The sequence below is a fragment of the Erpetoichthys calabaricus genome, chromosome 17, assembly GCF_900747795.2.
Source record: "Erpetoichthys calabaricus chromosome 17, fErpCal1.3, whole genome shotgun sequence".
Taxonomy (NCBI): Eukaryota; Metazoa; Chordata; class Cladistia; order Polypteriformes; family Polypteridae; genus Erpetoichthys; species Erpetoichthys calabaricus.
Genome location: NC_041410.2, coordinates 12,122,843 through 12,145,424, shown reverse-complemented (window position 1 = coordinate 12,145,424; position 22,582 = coordinate 12,122,843). Strand labels below are relative to the sequence as shown.

The window sequence follows — 22,582 nt, the reverse complement described above, 5'->3', positions numbered from 1 at the left end:
AGAAGAAAGGAAAATGACCATTTGTTGTAAACTGTTATGCCAGTCATGAATACTCAAACACAGATCAGCTAGTTCCCCTAAAAACATTTTCCTTCCATCACTATGATCTTTGCAGTTAAAAAAACATTCCATACAAAAATTATATATTTTTTAAATGTTACTTACCTCATGTAGTTTGTAGCATTGGCCAAGAAAAAAATTTAAACTCATGTTTACATGAAAAATGGAGAGGAAACATTTTATGATAGAATTGAACCCAATGGCAACCAATTCTATACAACATCAATGGAAAACTGCAGAACTCACATATCAGTTATCCAATTGAATGCTCAAAATGTGTCAAATGTAAGTTTTTTTTGTCAATATAATGCTAAGAATATTGTTCCAATAAAAAAACAGCATTCAATCATAAACAGGAAATTATAGCCTCATGGGATATCTTTTTGAATTAAAGACAGGACTCTTGACCATTGAATGAGGAGGAGAGGTGGGTCTTCAATTGAATTCAATTCATAGGCTCCAATAAGACGTCAGTTTCCTGTTTATGAAATATGCTGACCATTCAGGAAGGCATCGACCATATTTAACCAGGTTTTAAGAAAAATGCACGCATTTAGCACATTTTGAGCTTACGTCTGGATAACTGATAAGTGCATTATGCGAAATGAGAAACATGAGATTTTTTTTTTTCATGCAGGTTTTTAACTATTGGCTTCTAATATATTTATACATGTTTTTCTCTCCATTCTGCAAGAGAACATTACATTTTTTTCTGAATCGCCACTACAAAACACACAGGGTAAGTAACATATAATAAAACATTTTTCAGGGGAGTTGCATTCATTTTAATTCCCTTACCTTTCATTTTCCTCATTTTCATCACAGACCAAAGAATTTCCTTCAGGAGACGACAAATCTCTGCTGTCATCTAGTGCACCATCAGAAAAGTTGGCCAATAACTGATGGATCTGTGAGGTTCAGGATATGTAGATTAGATATGTTTAGCAAAAATTAACAGAACAAATTCTTCTCTTTCAGAAAAGACATTTTATTTTTTGCTTTACTGGGATCTGACATGCACAGTAATTAGAAACAGAATTTATTTGATAAAATATTCTCAAACCTCAAATCTAGTTCTGAATCATGAAGGGTGAAGTCTGTACTGGTAGCACCAGATTCATGGCCGGAACAGACTCTAAACAGTGTGCCAGTCCACTGCTGGGACCCACTTATGCACACTCTCACATGGTGCCAACTTAGCCTCGCCATTTCACTTGACACGCACATCTTTGTGTGTGAGGTAGATGCAAAACCACAATAGCCAGAAAAAAAAAAAACGTACAAAGACATGGGGAGAAAATGCAAAGTCCACACCGACAGTGACTCAGGAAGATTCAGACCCAAGACACTGACTTTGTGAGGTAGCAGCATCACATTACAGTTCTTAGAACTTTTAATATCATAATCAAACTGGATTGACAAACTCTATTAAACAATGAAGTAGTAAGAAATGTGCTGCACAAATGGTAATGATTAGTTGTACAATCAACACATAAAAATAATTTTACAGACATAACATTTTAACTGTTCATCTGAACATTCTGTTTCTAATTATTGTTTTATTAATGTATTACACCATGGGATTAATCTTTGCCAAATTTGTTTTGCTTTTTTTTTTTTGCTTTTGTCAAACTACCTCAAAGATTACAGTTGTCACATTTCATTCTTTCTTCCGGTGATTGCAAAACTGCCAAATTTGCCTTCTTTGTCTATGTTTACCCCTAACATTTTAGTTCAGCAATGCTTCAATAATTTATTAAAAATAGAAAAAAAAACACTATGCCTTCCAATGACTGCAATCCCGTCATAAAGGAGACCAGAAATATATTAAATTAAATCCATGTCAGACAATAAAACTATAAAATAGCATCAAATTTGCTTTGCAGATATCTTCATATTTATGATTTAACATTTCAATGCAAGAAAACATGATAATCAGTGAAAATAAAGCTGGCCAATGAAAAAGCAGCCTAAAAAATAGATTCTGATTGGCTCAAAATAACCACACATATTGGAATGGAATGGCCCACACAGTTCCATGTAAATTACATTTTAGTGACACCACAAGAAATGACTCACTCAACAGATGATTTTACAACACAACGCATCCAATTTTACTTTACAGTAATACCGAATTAAGTAAACTATACAACATTATGTACATAAATAAAAGTAGAGTAAAACTAAATGAAAATTGAATCTTGTGAACACTTTCATATGACCTAATGTGCTTTGTTAAGCTGCACAGATAGATTGGCACAAGGATGGCTTAATGCATCTGTGCACATCGACGTTTACACATGTAGAAGTGTGTGTGTGTGTGTGTGTGTGTGTATTCTTTTCTTTCACTAATCAACAGGCATGTAAACTACTACAGTCATATGAAAAAGTTTGGGAACCCCTCTCAGCCTGCATAATAATTGACTCTCCTTTCAACACAAAAGATAACAGTGGTAACACCAAATTGGTTGGATTAGCTTGTTAAGCCTTGAACTTCATAGACAGGTGTGTCCAATCATGAGATATAAAGGGATTTAAGGTGGTCAATTGCAAGTTGTGCTTCCTTCCCTTTGACTCTCCTCTGAAGAGTGACAGCATGGGATCCTCAAAGCAAATCTCCAAAGATCTGAAAACAAAGATTGTTCAGTCTCCTGGTTTAGGGGAAGGCTACAAAAAGCTATCTCAGAGGTTTAAACTGTCAGTTTCAACTGTAAGGAATGGAATCAGGAAATGGAAGGCCACAGGCACAGTTGCTGTTAAACCCAGCAGGTCTGGCAGGCCAAGAAAAATACAGGAGTGGCATATGGGCAGGATTGTGAGAATGGTGACAGACAACCCACAGATCACCTCCAAAGACCTGCAAGAACATCTTGCTGCAGATGGTGTATCTGGACATCGTTCTACAATTCAGCGCAATTTGCACAAAGAACATCTGCATGGCAGGGTGATGAGAAAGAAGCCCTTTCTGCACTCACGCCACAAACAGAGTCACTTCTTGTATGCAAATGCTTATTTAGACAAGCCAGATTCATTTTGGAACAAAGTGCTTTGGACTGATGAGACAAAAATTGAGTTATTTGGTCAGAAAAAAAGCGCTTTGCATGGTGTAAAAAGAACACCGCATTTCAAGAAAAACACCTGCTACCTCCTGTCAAAGTTGGTGGAGGTTCCATCGTGCTGTGGGGCTGTGTGGCTAGTTCAGGGACTGGGGCCCTTGTTAAAATCGAGGGTGGGATGAATTCAACCCAATATCAACAAATTCTTCAGGATAATGTTCAAGTATCAGTCACAAAGTTGAAGTGATGCAGGGGTTAGATATTCCAACAGGATAATGACCCAAAACACAGTTCGAAATCTACAAAGGCATTCATGCAGAGGGAGAAGTACAATGTTCTGGAATGGCCGTCACAGTCTCCTGACTTGAATATCATCAAAAATCTATGGGATGATTTGAAGCAGGCTGTCCATGCTCAAATTTAACTGAACTGGAGAGATTTTGTATGGAAGAATGGTCAAAAATACCTCCATCCAGAATCCAGACACTCAAAGGCTATAGGAGGACAGCATCTAGAGGCTGTTATATTTACAAAAGGAGGCTCAACTAAGTATTGATGTCATATCTCTGTTGGGGTGCCCAAATTTATGCACCTGTCTAATTTTGTTATGATGCATACTGCATATTTTCTGTTAATCCAATACACTTAATGTCACTGCTGAAATACTACTGTTTCCATAAGGCATGTCATCTATTAAAAGGAAGTTGCTACTTTGAAAGCTCAGCCAATGAGAAACAAAAACTACTTGTGCAAACATTTTGCAAATCAATAGGCCTGGTCCCGTAACCCAATAGAGAAGACCGCAAAAAATACTACTTAAATTAAACAATTTGTACAACATTTACCATTAGACATAATGTAAATGGTTTTTGAATGATAAGGAGTTAATAACTGGACCAAACCCAATGGGTCTGCAAACTTTAACATGATGAACATGATGTAACTTGCTTGAAAATATTTTTTTAATGAATTTTTATGAAGTTATGCTACATTAACGTGCTCTCAGACTATTAGGAGTTCCGACTTGTGACATTTCACCTTCCCACTTCATGGTGGGAGTTTCTGGTCAGACGAATCAGAAAAATGCGAGATTGCTGCTGATTTGCTACTTAGTCTGCTAAAAAAAAAAAGCAAATAAAGATACATGGCACTTTTTGTGGAAATAAAGAACAAAATAAACGTATTAAATAGGTTTTACTTTACTCCTAATGCATTTCTACCAAAAAATGGCATTTCTGGCTAACCAGGTTATACATTTTACTTTAAACAATTGACTAAGGTGAAAGGTCAGCGTTAAATCAAACTCATACAATTTGGGTAGCTATGTTTTATCCGAATCATCCGGGTTGAAATTCCAAGTTCGCTGAGCATTCATGTGGTATTTCTGACTCAACAACTTTAAATTTACAGTCTTTCCAAGAGCACAGTAATGCAGCATTTTATTGTACATAGGCTTCAGCATTCAGGGTGGATATCCTGAAAACTGCTCGTTCAAAATGTCCGTATCTTTGCTAGGATGCAGTCATATAACACAAAAAACCTGCATAATGTTCTAAAGAAAATTGTAATTTTAAGACATTTCAGATTTCCACTGACAGATACACACACACACCCCCCCACGCTAAAATCAACATTTCTCAAAGTTTTGAATATCACACAATCAGAAACTGAACGAAACTGAGAGTGAATTTTTGACCCATCACCAAGTTTCCATTTACATGGAGGTAAAATCGATAAGCAAATGTCTACTTACTTTCAACAAGGCCTTTTTAATGTATGATACGCTTTCTTCCAGCCCATCCGGAAGGATTTCACAATATTCACAGTACATTTCTTATTGGGAGAACGAACTGTTTTAGAAAAAACTTTTTTGTATACTGCATAGAAAAATATATTAAGGTGCTCGTAGTTTCACACTACTTTTATAAATTATTTTAAAAATTAAAGATAAAAAACGGTTCAATTTGCTAAGTTGTAAACTTTTAATTTCCCCTTGGGGGTCACAAGGTATCATCCAATCTAATCTAATTTAATTTTAATTGAATGGCTAATCAGTTTACCATAGTTCATACCATGTCAATCAGCTAAGTACGTAATCAACAGAAAAAAAAGCAGAAAACCCCAAAGAAAGACTCCAGAATTCTGTACATTATAGAAATGACATAGCCATGAACTAAATAAACAAGACCAAAAATCCATAAAGTTAAAGAGTTGTGTCTTCCTGTTTTGTATTTTAAGCAAAACGTATTTAAAGTACTCCAAACGTAAAACCTAAATTTAGTCAACCTGCCAGTCTTTTTAATCAAGTTATTTCTGAGTACTGTCACTATAAATCAACATTAATATAACGTAACTTCTCAAAATTGGGATTTTTCGGTCCAAATGTTCTAGAAAAGGCAAAAGAGAAAACTGACAATTGTGAGTCATGTTAAAGCAGTAAAAGGCCACACCTGACGTGAGAATGCCCAATTGTTTAAAAGTATGACTCAGAAATTAATTATGTGTGTGAGGGAATGTAGTTTGGTTGTCTTAAGAAAACCTAAGTAAGGCCTAAGGCTGGCTGCAGCTCATATAATCCAGTGTGTTTTAATAAATAATATCTTAAAAGATAAAATAATGCATTAAATTAATTGGTGGCTGCAAAGTGACCCTGTGCCATGATGCATGTGACTGGGCTCTGGCATGGCCTTATTCCAGCCTTAATTCCCATAAATCTAAGAGAAAAAGTTGAACAAGGAAGGTGTATGGGTAGGAAATGTTCACTTTCTTTAAGAGCACCAAGAAAGGACTTTGGCTGTCAGAAGAGCATGAATTCTGGTCATGGATTGTACAAGAAGCTTCATGGGAGAGAGAGAGATGTGAAAGGTGATAGATACAGTGGGGGAAATAAGTATTTGAGCCCCTGCTGAATTTGTAAGTTTGCTCACTTACAAAGAAATGAACAGTCTCTAATTTTTATGGTGGTTTCATTTTAATGGTGAAAGAGAGAGAGAATATCAACCAAACATCCAGAAAAAACTCATTACATAAAAGTCCATCCATCCATCCATTTTCCAACCCGCTGAATCTGAACACAGGGTCACGGGGGGTCTGCTGGAGCCAATCCCAGCCAACACAGGGCACAAGGCAGGGAACCAATCCCGGGCAAGGTGCCAACCCACCGCAGGACACACACAAACACACCCACACACCAAGCACACACTAGGGCCAATTTAGAATCGCCAATCCACCTAACCTGCATGTCTTTGGACTGTGGGAGGAAACTGGAGCGCCCATTACATAAAAGTTATAAATTGATTTGCTTGTCATTGAGAGAAATAAGTATCTGATCCCCTACAATCCAGCCAGAATTCTGGCTCCCACAGATTGGCATTACAATCAATCAATCAATCAATTCCAGATACTCCCGATCTCAACTTGTGATGTGTATAAAACACACCTGTCCACAGAATCAATTTCTTCCATTCCAACCTCTCCAACACCTTGGGCAAGGCAAGACCAAAGAGCTGTCAGAGGACATCAGCAACAAGACTGGAATGGGCTACAAGACCATCAGCAAGAAGACTGGCGAACAGGTGATAACTGTTGGTGCGATTATTCGTAAATGATTGGCAAACCAATGACGGTGATGATAAGGAGTACAGCAAAGCATAACCTGAAGTTTCTGGAAATCTTCAGACTTCCAGCAATTCTAAAAATGGATTAAGCAGTATTTGCACACACAGTAGAACCTCTGGTCAAGAACGTTTCCGAACACGTACAAATCGGGTTACGATCAAAAAGTCTGACAAAATTTTTCATCTGTTCACGACCACACACTCTGGTGGCGAACAAAAACACTGGCGGCCAGTTTCCCTACGTGCGTTCGTATGCACCAATGATTTCCCATTCTCCGTTTCCCATTTTGTTTTGTTTGCATATACAGGGCCTAACAAAGCAGCTGATGTTGCAAAAGGAGTTACAATGTTAACCAAGCAGAGGCCTCAAGTGCAGGAAGAGGTGGAAAAGCTGTTGCTAGTGTGGTTGAACAAGAAGTAACTTGAAGGGGAGAGAGTAGGCAAGGTGATCATATGCGAGAAAGCCAGAAAGATTCATGGCGATTTTCTGACAAAAAAATCCTTCTTCTAGTGGCAAAGGTGAGGAATTTAAAGCCAGTAGAGGATGGTGTGAAAAGTTTCGCAAGAGAAGTGGAAGTAATTTTTTTTCCCTGTGCTTAAAACTCATACAAGCGGTTCGTAAGGGTCTAGTGCAAACTCTTACAATGTTAGTTTTCTCTGTTGTTCAAGGTTTTCTCAGTGTTATTCAATGTTTTTACATTTAGTTTACTATTACACTGTGAATTCTATGGTATAATTAACTATTTTTGTGCTTAAAATATACAGTATATATTATTTACATACAGTTCGTACAGTCTGGAATGAATCAATTGTATTTACATACAATCTTATAGAGAAATTACACTCAGGTCGCGACCAAATCAGGTCGCATCCAGAGTTTCAGAAGGAATTACGGTCGTGACCAGAGGTACCACTGTACCTGAATATACAGAGACTAATGGATTACCAAAACACCACCCATCAGATTTCATAAACCATGTTTATGAAAACATTTAAACATATACGTACAGTATTAGTTGTATTAGTTAGTTGGAATAATCAGAGACAAAAAAAAAAAAGAAGGTGGCAATATATAGGGACAAATCATAAAGCAAGCAAGTTGATCCGAGATAATAACCAAATCAAACCAGTTCTGTTACTTCAGGTCTTAAATATCTGTACATGCACAACAGGACTTCACTCAGGACAGGGCGAACATACATGAAGACACAGGAAAAAAAATTAAAACAAAGAGACCCCACATCTCAGCACAGAAGCAACTGTAACCATACAGGAGCAACTGCACATGTGTAGACCAGATAGATTAAAGATAAAGAAAATAAATGGTGCAATAACACCATCTTGTGGTCACAGACCTATCTATCCCCATATTGACTGTGACAAAATAAGAGATACAATCTAATCTTTTAAAACCTAGCATTACATCCCCAGATTTGCTTAATTAACTTTTGAAGGCTGAATATTTTTTTCCAAAAAACACAGTTTCTGAAAAGCACACAAAGCAATGGCTTCACACAGAAATCAACATAAAACCTCTGTTTCTGCATGCTGTGGCCGTCTGTTCACCAGGAATGCTACCAGACTGTCTTTGCGGGGTCAAGGGTGGCAGCGGCTGTTGCAGTCGCAGTACATCGCAATCTGGTTTGCACCTCCTTTAAATGTAAATGGCGGTCCTCCCAGGTGAACATTGCTGTAGGTGCATCTGCTAGATGAACCTGTTCAGCACCAATCAGCTGATGCTGGTACCTCACATTTGTTTTCAATCATTAATATCAAAATCGGAGTCTGACAAGTCAGAGTCCAATTCAGCAATATGTAAAACGTTGTCAATGGAGTATTTTGTTTTACGCATTCACTTCGATCTCTTGCCAGATGTTAAAGCCATTTTTGTCGTCGTTTGGTCCTCACTACTCACGCCAGTACAGGGAATTTGGTCAAACCAATGAATTAACTTTCCTTCTAGCAAAGAGAGTCCAACTAAAACATAACGGTGGGTTTTGTCACCATTTACAGTTGACTGCCACCATCTACCCCTCCCTTTGACAACAGCCGACATCTGCCCTGAAAGAGTTAAAGTGGACGGGGGCACTATTCTAGAAGCATGGAGCAAAAATGTCTGGTTTTCTCGCGATATCCATGTTATCAACTCTAAATGGACTCTTTTTGAGTGTGACAGTGTTATTTTGTGTTATGCAAAAAGTAATGTGTAGCACAGGTACTTTTCTATATTAGACAATTGCTTCCATAATTCTGCAACTGAAGCCACAACAGATAATGAGACTTGTCAGTGCATGATTGGTGGGGACTGAACCAGTGACCTACCTTACATGAAGAAAAGAGATTCAATTGACATATTTATTGTAAGCAAGTTAAGAAACACAAGGGCGTAATACAGTTGTTCCTAGACATTAGGCCATTCCGTCTATTAACAGGTAAGCCCCTCTTTCACCCTCAAAATACCCTGAACTCTTTGAGGTATGGTTTCAGCTATTTGCTGCTGTAAACATGCCTTAGGGATTTTGGTTCATGCCATCTAAAAAGTACCCCACAATAATTGTGTTCATGCTGCAAACCTCCAGATCCTCCACCATTCCAAAAGATGATCTACTTAAGTAGCTTGAGAGCTAAGGATTTTGCAGGCCACTGGAGTAAATTGATGTCACTGTCATGTTCATGGAACCAACTTGGGATGAGGCTTGTTTTGTGAAAGGGCACATTATTCACTTGAAAAAGGGTAGACTGTGACCAAAGATGGTATGCAACAATTTGTAGGTGGGCTATGCCATTCGAAATAACACTTAGTTGTTATTACAAGGCCCAATATGCGCCAACAAAAAAATCTTCACATAATTATACCACCACCAGCCTGTACCATCAATACAAGGCGGGATGGATCAATTGATTCAAGTTGTTTACTTCAAAGTCTGATCCTATCATCTCCATGTCACAGAAGAAAAATGAGATTCATTGGACCAGGAGACATTTTTCCAAATCACAATCATAAAGTTTTGGTGACCGTGTGCCCACTATTAACAGGAGAGGAATGTGACGGTTTTATGCTACAGTAGCCCATTTGATTCAGCATCTGACATGCTGTACAGTCAGACATATCATCATTGAAAAAGGAGTTGTTACTGGAGTATTTGTGGCATTTCTGTTAGCTTGGCCATTTCTACTATGACGTTTCTTTTTAACATAATGGCCACTTACTGGATGCTTTTTTATTCATTATGCCATCTCAATAAAGACTACAGTGCATGGAAATCCCAGAAGGGTAGCTATGTGCGAGATGCTGGAAACACTACATGTGGCAGCAACCACCATATTATGACCAAAGTCACATAGATCAAGTCTTACACATTTTAATCTATGGTCAAGCAAAAGCCAAGCCTCTTAATCATGTCTGAATGTTAAATTAAGTTGCAATCACATGATTGAATGGTTGGAAGAGGGAGCTATTTCTATTAATAAAGAAGGAGATTTATCAAAGTGGGCATTGAGGAGGTCCGGTTTGGTGGACTCAGGATTGGGTCACTGCTTTTTGCAGATGATGTTGTCCTGTTTGCTTCATCAGGCCGTGATCTTCAGCTCTCTCTGGATCGGTTCACAGCTGAGTGTGAAGCGGCTTGGATGGGAATCAGCACCTCCACAACCAAGACCATGGTCCTCAGCCGGAAAAGGCTGGAGAGCCCTCTCAGGGTTGGGAGCGAGATCCTGCCCCAAGTGGTAAAGTTCAAGTATCTCGGGGTCTTGTTCACAAGTGAGAGAAGAATGGAGCGTGAGATCAACAGGCAGATCGGTGCGGCGTCCACAATGATGTGGGCTCTGCATCGGTCTTTTGTGGTGAAGAAGGAGCTGAGCCGTAAGGCAAAGCTCTCAATTTATCAGTCGATCTATGTTCCTACCCTCACCTATGGTCATGAGCTATGGGTAGTGACTGAAAGAACGAGACTGCGAATACAAGCGGCTGAAATGAGTTTCCTCTGCAGGGTGTCTGGGCTTTCCCTTAAAGATAGGGTGAGAAGCTCAGTCATCCAGGAGGGGCTCAGAGTAGAGCCACTGCTCCTCCGCATCGAGAGGTGTCAGATGAGGTGGCTCGGGCATCTGATCAGGATGCCTCCTGCACGCCTCCCTGGTGAGGTGTTCCGGGCACATCTAACCGGGAGGAGGCCCCGGGGAAGACCCAGGACACGCTGGAGGGACTATGTCTCCCGGCTCGCCTGGGAACGCCTTGGGATTACCCCGGAAGAGCTAGAAGAAACTGCAGGGAAGAGGGAAGTCTGGGCATCTCTGCTCAAGCTGCTGCCCCCGCGACCCGATCTCAGATAAGCGGAAGAGAATGGATGGATGGATTTATCAAAGTGGCCACGGAGTACATATGATCTCAATGGCAACATTGGCAGGGTAATTAGTTAACTCAGGGTCTTACTGGGAATCAATGATAAAACTGCCCTGCCAATGTTAGGATAGAGCGGGTTGGATAATGGATGGATAGACGGATGAAACTGAATTAGAAACTCGTACTACTTGTAAAACATCGAAACTGCTTTGACTTTGTAGTTTTCACTATCATACATGATGCAATTGATTATTTGAGCAGCCACCAACTACACATCCCAAGACAAACAAGCTTGAATTGATCAACCTATCTAATCAGCAAAACAAAGTTACGTGCTACTATATGTAAAGATGGGTATTAAACATGGAGTAGCTCAAGCAGCCTTTAACATTTTCTTCAATAAAGACTTTTATATAATTGTGGCTCTGTGGAACTTATACAATGAGATATATCTGTGATTATTGTAGCATTGTACATGGAGCCTGAGTTGCCCACAGGTACGATATACTTAAAACTATTGAATTACATTTGTGCTGATCTACATTTTAGTGGGTATCCAGAAAACCAAAGTCAGGGTACTTTAGGAGAAACATTTGGCATTGTCTATATGTGCTACATAGGAATGTACAGTGCATCCGGAAAGTATTCACAGCGCATCACTTTTTCCACATTTTGTCATGTTACAGCCTTATTCCAAAATGGATTAAATTCATTTTTTTCCTCAGAATTCTACACACAACACCCCATAATGACAACGTGAAAAAAGTTTACTTGAGGTTTTTGCAAATTTATTAAAAATAAAAAAAATTGAGAAAGCACATGTACATAAGTATTCACAGCCTTTGCCATGAAGCTCCAAATTGAGCTCAGGTGCATCCTGTTTCCACTGATCATCCTTGAGATGTTTCTGCAGCTTCATTGGAGTCCACCTGTGGTAAATTCAATTGGTTGGACATGATTTGGAAAGGCACACACCTGTCTATATAAGGTCCCACAGTTGACAGTTCATGTCAGAGCACAAACCAAGCATGAAGTCAAAGGAATTGTCTGTAGACCTCCGAGACAGGATTGTCTCAAGGCACAAATCTGGGGAAGGTTACAGAAAAATTTCTGCTGCTTTGAAGGTCCCAATGAGCACAGTGGCCTCCATCATCTGTAAGTGGAAGAAATTCAAAAGCACCAGGACTCTTCCCAGAGCTGGCCAGCCATCTAAACTGAGCGATCGGGGGAGAAGGGCCTTAGTCAGGGAGGTGACCAAGAACCCGATGGTCACTCTGTCAGACCTCCAGAGGTCCTCTGTGGAGAGAGGAGAACCTTCCAGAAGGACAACCATCTCTGCAGCAATCCACCAATCAGGCCTGTATGGTAGAGTGGCCAGACGGAAGCCACTCCTTAGTAAAAGGCACATGGCAGCCCGCCTGGAGTTTGCCAAAAGGCACCTGAAGGACTCTCAGACCATGAGAAAGAAAATTCTCTGGTCTGATGAGACAAAGATTGAACTCTTTGGTGTGAATGCCAGGCGTCACATTTGGAGGAAACCTGGCACCATCCCTACAGTGAAGTAAGGTGGTGGCAGCATCATGCTGTGGGGATGTTTTTCAGCGGCAGGAACTGGGAGACTAATCAGGATAAAGGGAAAGATGACTGCAGCAATGTACTGAGACATCCTGGATGAAAACCTGCTCCAGAGCGCTCTTGACCTCAGACTGGGGTGACGGTTCATCTTTCAACAGGACAACAACCCTAAGCACACAGCCAAGATATCAAAGGAGTGGCTTCAGGACAACTCTGTGAATGTCCTTGAGTGGCCCAGCCAGAGCCCAGACTTGAATCCGATTGAACATCTCTGGAGAGATCTTAAAATGGCTGTGCACTGACGCTTCCCATCCAGCCTGATGGAGCTTGAGAGGTGCTGCAAAGAGGAATCGGCGAAACTGGCCAAGGATAGGTGTGCCAAGCTTGTGGCATCATATTCAAAAAGACTTGAGGCTGGAATTGCTGCCAACGGTGCATCGACAAAGTATTGAGCAAAGGCTGTGAATACTTATGTACATGTGGTTTCTCAGTTTTTTTATTTTTAATAAATTTGCAAAAACCTCAAGTAAACTTTTTTCACATTGTCATTATGGGGTGTTGTGTGCAGAATTCTTAGGAAAAAAATTAATTTAATCCATTTTGGAATAAGGCTGTAACATAACAAAATGTGAAAAAGTGATGCGCTGTGAATACTTTCCGGATATCTCATGTGAGATGAAGTACTACTCTACCTAGCATGGAACACAATAACTATCCAACTTGGTGTTCAAAGAAGGTTTTTTTTGTTTTGTTTTGTTAATTGATTTTTGTTCTGTGGCTGGTCCTTTTGGAGTTTATTCAATTTTCCTTCCTTTAATGAAGAAGCCTCAAGATTTTTCTTTCTTTTTTAAACAGGGTGTCCATAAAGTCAGTGTGCAATTTAAAATAGTTGTAACTTTGTAAGTATAAGTGATAGAAAGAATTCGTAAAAAGGATTAGAAAGCTTGATGTATCTAGTTTTTTTTTTGTCTTTAGAAGTTTTATTTTTTCTGTATTTGGGGAACTGAAAATCCACATGAGTCTGTTGAACTTGAAAGAGATTCTCCCAAAGGTGTGCTCTGGAAAAAAATCGAGTCATAGGGTCATACTTTTTTTGAAGGGTGTGTTGTTAATAGTGATAGCTATTTAGAAATGCTGCAAAATTACTTTATTCCTCAACTTGAACAATTAGGACTGATAGAGAACACAGTGTTTCAACAAGATGGTGCTCCTTGTCACTTTGCTTTGCATGTTTGACAGTTTCTGCATGAGAAATTCCCTAACAGATGGATTGGAAGAGGTGGACCATTTTCTTGGCCTCCATGTTCGCCAGATTTGACTCCACTGGATTTCTTTTTATGGGGACATGTGAAAAGGAATGTTTATTCAAACAAACCTCGATCTTTGGAAGACTTGCAAGCTAGAATAACTGATGTAAATGGTGGTATTACTGAAAATTAGCTTGAAAATATTTTCCCAGAACTACAGAATCGTATTACCCTTTGTATTAGTAATGATGGTGGACCTACTGAAAACTAATGAGAACAATAAAAATGTAAGTATTTCTTCTTTCTAATCCTTTTTTATCACATATACTTACAAAGTTACAACTATTTTAAATTGTACACGGACTTTATGGACACCCTGTATATCTTAGTGGTGTTTAACAAATGTGTCTGTAAAGGCAACTCATGACACAAACAAAGTAATATTCAGTGGCACTTAAGTAATATTGCCAAGACCATACTGCACCTCCTTTTCCCGAGCAATATCATCTTCATCATACTCCTCTTCTTCACATTCAGCTTGCAGTACTGGTACGTCAAAGTCAATGGACATTTTCCCAGGTTTTTATCAACTTATTTAAATCTGTCAAAAAAGATATATAGATATCATTTATTAAAGTGCTCTGTTAAAAAAATGATACACCAAGATACCGGTCTACATTTTTTACCTCATATAAACTAATTGGACCATTCAGATCAGACATTAGTCCTTTTTGCTGACAGATTAACTACCAAACTCTTGTTGGTTAACGTTACCTTAATTTTAACATAAGAAAAGCTTTGGAAAGAACGAAGCATTTAGCCATACCCAGCTCATCAATATGTATTCTGCACTTTCTGTTTATTTTTTTTCAATGAGACTTCATGCATCCATCTATTTTCTATCCCACATAACTAGATCAGGCATATGGACAGCCACTGTCTGTTCCACCAGCGTTGAGTACCAACCGTGAATGGAGCACCTAGTTCATCACAGGGCTCAATTAATATTTAAAAAAGGGCGGATGACTCGCCTACTAGCACTTGCTTTCAGGAACGTATTGTGCTGCTTTAACGATCTGAAATATACTCTGCCCTCTTCACTTTCTTGTTTCAAAATATGCTGTCTCTGCAGACCCTTCTACTTGCACTCTAATATTTGAACGGTTGATAAAAAATTCCAGTTGCTTGGTCGGTGAAACGCCACATGCAGATTGAAAATAAGAAAATATAAGAAGAATCGACGACTCACCAGCTATTTGGAAAACGTCTTTTCCCCATCAAGTTCTGTCTCACACAAACGTTAAAAAAGTAAATACAATCGCAATTTAAAACATATCCGACGTTTCAATACCAACGTTTACACAAATAACCATGGCAACCACTTGATACGCATAGGTAGGAGAGCATACCTAATATTTACCTTCCCCATAACTGACTTTTAAAACACGCCCAATCGTGCACCTTCTGAAATAAGTGAACGTTTGCATTTACACGAATTGCAAGTTTTACAGCCACTTCACAGAAGTACTAACAGAGTACTGCTCTATTAGGAGAGACCCCGCGAGAACACATGCAGTATTTTTGAATAATCAAAATTTGTCACAAGACAAAACAAGAAGTTACATGTTATCAAACGGGCTATCTAAAAAGAAAAACAAGAAAAAACACTCCACAAAGCTGTTAAAGCAGCGATTAATCTTGTGACTATCGAAGCTCCTATGTGAATTATATTCTCATCACACTACTCTGGCGCTCGAACCTTTATGATTCACAATGCTACTAGGGTGTTGTACCGTGTTAGCCATTATGAATGTAGAAAAAAGCCAAGCAAAATGTCACCTTTTATTGGCTAACTAAAAAAATATTACAAAATGCAAGCTTTCGAGGCAACTCAGGCCCCTTCTTCAGGCAAGATGTAAATAAGTCAAATAAACAGTTAAACGAGAATTGCAAGTAGAAAACCATAAAAGATACCTACCATTAAGTCGTCTTTCAGTTCCGTTAATTCGATTTCGTGACTCTCAGACATTAATTTACTAGAAACCTTAATAAAAATATGTAGTCAAACTCTGCAAATATTAACCGTTTCCTACATCCATCACAACGGACAAATAACAACTATTCCGTCTAGCAACAAACCGGAACTACCACAGACTGGCAAGCAGTAGAGCCAATCATCGGTAAAGGCTTTCCTACGTCATGTCATTTTAAACCAATGACATAGAGGGAAGTTTGCTTCCGCGTGTAAGAGGGTGGAGAATATGTTGAGCGGGTACACCCACAGGATGAGTGAGCGAGCAGCAATCTGGTGTTGGCGGTGTCGCTATTCTTTGAAAGCTGGCGCTACTGGCAGCGCGAACGATGTCGTCACTCGTCAGCCATTAGCAGCTCTCCATTCAAAAGGAGGAGGGGCCTCACGATATCTTTAGGGTAAGTGTCCAACATTAAAATTACACTGGGAGGGAAGGAGGAAGACTGCGTTAGGTTGAGTAGAACAAATACACTACCAGTAAGACGTTTGAGGTCACCCAGTAATTTTCATGTTTTTGATAGAAATTGATACCAGTTTTTACAAAGATACCATTAAATTGATTTTAAAATATATAGGCCAAGATATTACCAGTGTCTCCAAAGGCTGTTACTGCTTGAAGTGAATGATTCTTAACTTATCATTAACATAAAAAGCCCCATTTTCAGCATCCATTCCTTTAGTGTCCTAATAATCAACTCAGTTAGCTTATTCTTAATTAGCCATATTGAAGAGCTAATTGCATTTGCACAGTTAGAATCTGTTATTCTGTTCACTTGGATTGCAATGTACTGGCATTCCTAAAGTTGAGTTCTGGGTTCAAAAGTGGCCAAAATGAAACATCTTTTTAAAAAAAAATATGCCAGCTTATTGTGTTTATGTATATTGAAGGTTATTCCATGGGAAAGACTGACAAGAAACTAAAGATTTCATACAAATGTGTCTAAGGAAGGGGAAGGCCCATATGGACAATATCATAAGAGGATAAGAATATCAAATGTGTAGTGTGAGAAACAAACGCCTTACAGGCCCTCAGTTGGCTTCTTCCTTATATACAAGCAGAACACCAGTGTCATCTGCAACATGAAGAGACAACTCCAGGATGCTGGCCTTAGAGGCAGGGGTTTAAAGACAAAGCCACATCTGAAATTAACAAGTGAAAAGAAAATATCAAAAAACACAGATATTGGATGGACAATAATTGGAAAAGCATGTATTATGGTCAGCATCCTGGAATCATATTTTCTCTAGTATTTCGCCAGACACCAGTGCACAGATTTCCATGCTATTCAAGGCCAATACTATTCTACGCCCTTACTTTGATTGTGAGTGGTCAATGGCTGTATCCCTATAAAAATTATGGAGAAGACTCATGCATAAAAGTGTATGGCTGTTGGCAAGATGTCTTGAAAAACATATAAAAACTTTGTTATACTTTCTTGTTTATCAAGGTGTCAGAGAGTGGCATTATGTTGCATGCTAGTCAGGCATCCAATTAAGAATTTCATGTGACAATATTACTACTACTACTACTACTACTGCCACTATACTTATTTTTTATCAGAATATTACTGGAAGACAGCTACCCTCTGCTCAAAACATTTATAATACACACTGAAGTGTTTATTATTAAAGACCTTTGCCAAACTGTACAGTCATTGTTTTCCTCCTTCTGTTGTGACAAACAGTACAGAAACTTTCGCACTTGCTCCACTAGATTCAGGTATAGTTTTTCTCCACTGGTCATAAAGCTAAATACTACAAAAGCATACCTGGTGTATCTTTCTTATATAGATCTTCTGATGCTTCATAAATAGTTTTGCATCTGTTTGTTACTAATGTCATTAGTCTGTGGGAAACATGCAAGTAACAATCACAATGTATTGTGTAGGTATCTTGCAGTGTTCCCCCACAGTACACTTGGAGCCCCCCTTTCATTAACACCTACATGTTACCACTAGAGTATTTCATTTGACAGCAGAACCTTAAGTTGCATTATATGATTATAATAACAAGCTCTGGATGATGCTCGCTCATGGATTCATATTGACCATAGAGAAGTTTGCTGTGCCTACCACAGTGACATTAGTGTGTGGATATCTGTCCTGACGTTCAACAGCTGATCATGAACAGAAGATAACTGCTTCTTGTAGGATTTCTAATTGTTAAGGACACTAATAGAAATCCAAGGATATATGTGAAAAAAATGAGCAAGAACTGATTAACGCTAGGCAAAATGGAATTAAAAACCGTGAAGGCAAAAGCAAAACCAAATAAATAAGAATCAAAGGGCAGAGCAAAATTAATGAATCAGAAAAGAATTCAGCTACTATACTAATGAAATTCAGAACGTACTGTATAATGTACCAGGAGATGAATATTGACTGAACAATGGTCTTGTTTTATGTCACATCCTGGTCACGTAACTATAGAAAACAAGACCATAACAAAGAATTGCTTTTTTGGTTTACATAGACTCCAGAAATAAACCACATGAAGTGAAACAAACATATAAACATATAATACAACAGTATAATACAACTGAGGACTTGAAAATCTTAATACATTGATCATAGCCCTTAGTCTAACAATTACTGGCACTATAAACTTTGAGTGTCACATTTTGGCTGTAGACCAAACTTGTGCTCCGTCATCTGAGAAATTCTGAGAGTCCCACAGTACCACTCTCCTACTGATGTTAAAATACCTCTTGAGCACAGTTCTCTTTTTGAAGGACATCTTGCATTAAGTATTACCTGTTTACAACAGGTTTTATGGGCTGCTGCTAGAGTCTTAACTCAAACCATACCCAATAAATACACCATCATTCTGGTAGAGGTTGATCTTGGTTTCATCTGTCCAAAGAATGTTTTTCCAGAACTATGTTGGCTTTTTTAGATGTTCTTTAGCAAAGTCCAATCTAGCCTTTCTATTCTTCAGGCTTATGAGTGGCTTGCACCTTGCAGTGCACCCTCTGTATTTACTTTCATGCAGTCTTCTCTTTATGGTAGACTTGGATATCAATACGCCTACCCCCTGAAGAGTGTTGTTCACTTGGTTGGCTGTTGTGAAGAGGTTTCTCTTCACCATGGAAATGATTCTGCGATCATCCACCACTGTTGTCTTCCATGGACGTCCAGGTCATTTTGCGTTGCTGAGTTCACCAGTGCTTGCTTTCTTTCTCAGGATGTACCAACCTGTAGATTTTGCCACTCGTAATATTGTAGCAATTTCTCAGATGGGTTTTTTCTGTTTTCGCAGCTTAAGGATGGCTTTTTTCACCTGCATGGAGAGCTCCTTTGACCGCATGTTGTCTGTTCACAGCAAAATCTTCCACATGCAAGCACCACACCTCAAATCAACTCCAGGCCTTTTATCAGCTTAATTGATAATGACATAACGATGGACTTGCCCACACCTGCCCATGAAATAGCCGCACCACACCTCAAATCAACTCCAGGCCTTTTATCTGCTTAATTGATAATGACATAACGATGGACTTGCCCACACCTGCCCATGAAATAGCCTTTGAGTCAATTGTCCAATTACTTTTGAGTCCCTGAAATGAAGGGATTGTGTTAAAAATGCTTTAGTTGCCTCACATTTTTATGCAATCATTTTGTTCACCCCACTGAATTAAAGCTGAAAGTCTGCACTTCAACTGCATCGGAGTTGTTTCATTTAAAATTCATTGTGGTAACGTACAGAACCAAAATTAGAAAAAAGTTGTCTCTGTCCAAATATTTATGGACCTAACTGTATATATATATATATTATATATATATATATATATATATATATATATATATATATATATATATATTATATATATATATATATATATATATATATATATATATATTATATATTATATATATATATATATATATATATATATTATATATATATATATATATATATATATATATATATATAGTTGAGTTCAGTCTTTTGCCAGTGCTTCCCTAATTTATTTTTTATAGTTTAACCTTCGATTCATGTTGCTTATTAAACCACCATTTCAAGGTGTGTACTGCAAAAGTAATTACTTAAAATAAAATGGTATGGGTGTCACAGTCTCCCGGAAGACTGGGAGACCTTCCGTGATAAGACCCTGAAGGTTGCTGAAGGCTGTGTTGGTGTTACCGGTATTCCCAGAAGGAGGTGTTTCATCTCGCAGGGCACCCTGGATATCATTGAGAGGAGTCGAAGCGCACAGCTCAATGGCAACTCTGGTCTGTGCTGGGAACTGAGAAGGACAGCTGCAAGGGCTCTGAGGGCAGATAAGGAGGCGTTTGTTAGAGGAATCTGTGAGCAAGTGACACACCATCTGTGGTCTAGTGACCCACATCCTGCTTACAGAGGTTTTGAAGCATTGCGCACATCTGAATCTGTTCCTCAGTCGCAATCAGGGCAGCTGATGGAACGGTCCTTACGGATGACACTGCAGTTGTGACCTGCTGGGCTGGCTACTTTGAGCAGTTGTTCAAAACTGATCCTCTGGCTAGGATGTTGGATATCTCTGAGTCCACGGTCCTTGAGGCTGATCCTCCAATTAGCTGTGAACCACTCAGTCTCACTGAGATGGCACAGATGGTGAACCAACTGAGGAGGGGAAAGGCTGCAGGGATCTGTGGTATCCAGAGTGAACTTCTCCAGGCTGGTGGTATGGCTGTCATCCTGGCATTGCAAGCAATCTTTGCTTCCATTTGGGAGACTGGCATCATCCCAACTGACTGGAAAACAGGACTTGTTGTCCCTATCTGGAAAGGGAAGGGGATCGCCTGGATTGCAGCAACTACTCTCGGTGCACTGCTCTCAGTGCCGGGTAAGGTCCTTGCTAGGGTCGTCCTCAATAGGATCCGTGATCACTTGCTCACCTACCAGCGACCAGAACAGTCTAGTTTTATGCCTAAGAAGTCTACCATCAACTGCATTCTGGCACTGAGGGTTCTCATGGAGCGCAAACGCAAATATCAGCAGAGCTTCTTTGCAGCCTTTGTCTATTTTCGCAAAGCGTTCGACTCAGTTGATCAAGCTGCCCTGTGGAACATCCTGAGGATTCGTGGGATCCCCTTGAGGTTGCTGGATATCATGGCCGGCCTGTACACTGGTACTGTGAGTGCTGTGCAGAGTGGAGGCAGGACCTCTGTGTTTTTTCCCAGTTGATTCTGGGGTTCGTCAGCGGTGTGTTCTGCTCCTACTCTGTTCAATGCTTTTATGGACTGGGTGTTGGGCAGGGTCGTGGGGTCCAGTGGCTGTGGGGCATCTGTTGGTGAAGAAAGGTTCGCGGATCTTGACTTTGCTGATGATGCTGTGATCTTCGCAGAGTCAATGGAGGTTCTGATCGGGTTGCTTGAGAGACTGAGCGAGGAGTCTGAGTGTCTGGGCTTGCGAGTGTCCTGGATAAAAACCAAGATCCAGGCCTTCAATGCCCTCTTTGGCACAGCCATCAGCAGTGTGTCTGTCTGTGGAGAGAGTGTCGACCTTGTTGAGAGTTTTACTTACCTTGGCAGTGACATTCATGTCTCTGGTGACTCTTCCTATAAAGTCAGTAGACGGATTGGGAGAGCATGGGGGGCCATGAGGTCGCTGGAAAGGGGTGTGTGGCGCTCCCAATATCTATGCAAAGGGACGAAGGTCCAAGTCTTTATAGAGTCCTGGTGCTTCCTGTCTTGCTATATGGTTGCGAGACATGGACGCTATCCAGTGACCTGAGATGAAGACTGGACTCCTTTGGTACTGTGTCTCTCCGGAAAATCCTTGGGTACCGTCGGTTTGACTTTGTGTCGAATGAACGGTTACTCATGGAGTCCCGATTGAGGCACATTACCTGCATTGTGAGGGAGCGTCAGTTATGGCACTACAGCCATGTGGCACGTTTCCCCAAGGGTGATCCAGCTCGTAAGATCCTCATTGTTGGGGGCCCGAGTGGCTGTACCAGACCAAGGGGTCGCCCACGTAACACCTGGCTGCGACAGATAGAGGGTCATTTCCAGAGGGTGGGACTGGACCACGTGTCTGCCTGGGGGGTTGCAAACCGGGATCCCGAGTTGTTTTGTTGTGTAGTGGGTTCGGCAACGCATTATACCAGTGCATGCTCCCCAACTTGACTTGCCTTGACTTGACTTGGTATCACAGTGGTAGAGTGGTTAATTAGCTCAATATTTCTCCAGGCCCTAACACCATATGTGTAGATTCTGCACCTTCTCCCTGTGATTTCTCTGGAATTTTTAGGTAGGTAAGTTAATCTGAATGGGTCCAGTGTAAGTTAGTGTGGGTTGTGGTACCCGGCTGGGGTTCATGCCCGGCCAGGATGCCCAGGAGGACCGGAGGAGGGCTTGTGCCTCCTCCAGAACATGAGGGGGCGCCCGCCCTGGTTACTTTGGGGGCCACGGGTACAGAGCTTGGAAGCTCAACCCTGTAGGGGCCCGTGGTCACCGCCAGGGGGCGCCCCGATGCCTTGGGAGCCCTGGACCGCAGTAATTCCGCCACACCCGGAAGTGCTGGGGGAAGAGGATTGGGGACACCCGGAGGACTTCCGGATACACCGTCAGAGCTTCCGCCACACAGGTGTGTGGCTACAGAAGTTCCTCAGGATGCACCTGGAGTCCTTCTGGGGTGAATAAAAGGGGGCTGCCTCCCTCCAGTCAATGGCA

General features: G+C 40.2%; 1 protein-coding gene across 1 annotated transcript in view; it reads right to left on the bottom strand.

Annotated features, from left to right (window-relative positions):
• The window catches only part of cep152 (centrosomal protein 152), a 67,584-nt gene extending 51,531 nt beyond the window's left edge, over nt 1-16,053 (bottom strand). The window contains exons 1-3 of the mRNA XM_051920657.1: nt 15,873-16,053; nt 14,379-14,495; nt 859-968 (exon numbers count right to left, since the gene is read on the bottom strand). Coding sequence (XP_051776617.1) covers nt 859-968; nt 14,379-14,465 — 197 coding nt within the window. The 5' untranslated portion in view covers nt 14,466-14,495; nt 15,873-16,053. The remainder of the gene's footprint in view (nt 1-858; nt 969-14,378; nt 14,496-15,872) is intronic.
• Nucleotides 16,054-22,582: the final 6,529 nt, after the last annotated feature.